We start from the raw sequence: 1774 nt of genomic DNA, 5'->3' as shown, positions 1-1774 counted from the left end.
GCCTCTCTGTTAGGGGCTGCTTTTAATCGCCTACGATGAGGATCCGTCTGGCGAGAAGATGGACGTGGGTCCGCAAAAGCTGCGTGTTTCTCGGCTTCTTGACAATCGCTTACTTTGTGGTCGAGCTGTCGGTTTCGTCCTTCGGTGCCTCCCTCGCCGGGGAGAGCATCACCAAAGGGAAATGGGAGAGGCACTTTTCTGACAGAGCAGTTTGGCTCGTCCAGTTTATGACAAATCCCCGCCTGATCCTTATGCCCCAGGAGAATGGGGTAAGCCCTCTCGCCCGCAGCTGAGTCCTGAGGAAAAGAAACAGGAAGAAGAGCTAATTGAGAAGTATGCAATTAATATCTTTTTGAGTGATAAAATCTCTCTCCACCGGCACATTGAAGATAATCGACTCAGTGGCTGTAAAACTAAATCTTATGACTACAGAAGACTGCCCACTACATCTGTTATAATTGCTTTTTACAATGAAGCCTGGTCAACATTGCTACGGACAATACATAGTGTTCTTGAAACGTCACCTTCAGTGCTTCTAAAAGAAATTATACTGGTGGATGACTTGAGTGATAAAGTGTATTTGAAGGCTGAACTTGAAAAATACATAAGCAGTCTAAAAAGAGTTCGTTTGATAAGAACCAACAAAAGGGAAGGATTGGTTCGTGCACGCTTAATTGGTGCTACCTTTGCTACTGGTGATGTCCTCACATTTCTAGACTGTCACTGTGAATGTGTCTCCGGCTGGCTGGAACCACTGCTCGAGAGGATTGCTGAGAATGAGACTGTTATTATTTGTCCTGTCATTGACACCATTGACTGGAAAACATTTGAATACTACATGCAAACAGCAGAGCCCATGATTGGGGGGTTTGACTGGCGGCTGACATTCCAGTGGCACTCAGTGCCTAAACATGAACGGCTCAGGCGCAAGTCTGAAACTGACCCAATCAGATCCCCAACTATGGCTGGTGGCTTGTTTGCTGTCAGCAAGAAGTATTTTGAGTACTTGGGTACCTACGATACAGGCATGGATGTTTGGGGAGGGGAGAATTTAGAATTGTCATTTAGGGTTTGGCAGTGTGGAGGCACGTTGGAAATTCATCCGTGCTCCCACGTAGGTCATGTGTTCCCAAAGCGTGCACCCTATGCTAGACCAAATTTCCTTCAGAACACGGCTCGTGCTGCTGAGGTGTGGATGGATGAGTACAAAGAGCACTTTTATAACAGAAATCCTTCAGCAAGAAAAGAAAACTATGGAGATATTTCTGAAAGAAAGATCCTAAGAGAACGCTTGAAATGCAAGAGTTTTAACTGGTATTTAAAAAACGTATTTGCTGAGTTGCATGTACCAGAAGATCGTCCTGGCTGGCATGGTGCTATCCGCAGCGCAGGAATACCTTCAGAATGTCTTGACTACGTCTTACCAGAACATAATCCTACTGGGGCTCACCTTTCTCTCTTTGGATGTCATGGTCAGGGAGGCAATCAATTTTTTGAGTATACATCAAATAAAGAGATTAGGTTTAACTCTGTAACTGAGCTATGTGCTGAAGTCCCTGAGCATGAAGACTTCATAGGTATGAGGAACTGCCCAAAAGATGGATCTCCTATCCCAGAAATTATTATATGGCATTTCAAAGAAGATGGGGCTGTTTATCATCCGCATTCAGGAAAGTGCCTTACTGCTTATCGTACAACTGAGGGGCGTGCTGATGTGGAAATGAGAACTTGTAATGCTGCAGATAAAAATCAGATTTGGAAATTTGAGAAATAA

General features: G+C 44.5%; 1 protein-coding gene across 1 annotated transcript; it reads left to right on the top strand.

Annotated features, from left to right (window-relative positions):
* Nucleotides 1–35: 35 nt before the first annotated feature.
* On the top strand, nt 36–1774 carry LOC104467965 (polypeptide N-acetylgalactosaminyltransferase 4-like). Its single transcript, XM_010081943.1, is given in 2 exon segments — nt 36–207; nt 210–1774. Coding segments are annotated over 2 exon segments (1737 nt in total).

Source organism: Pterocles gutturalis, unplaced genomic scaffold (genome assembly GCF_000699245.1).
Source record: "Pterocles gutturalis isolate BGI_N339 unplaced genomic scaffold, ASM69924v1 scaffold6834, whole genome shotgun sequence".
NCBI classification, from domain to species: Eukaryota; Metazoa; Chordata; class Aves; order Pterocliformes; family Pteroclidae; genus Pterocles; species Pterocles gutturalis.
Note: the sequence above shows the minus strand (reverse complement) of the source record. Positions and strands in the feature narration are given on the sequence as shown.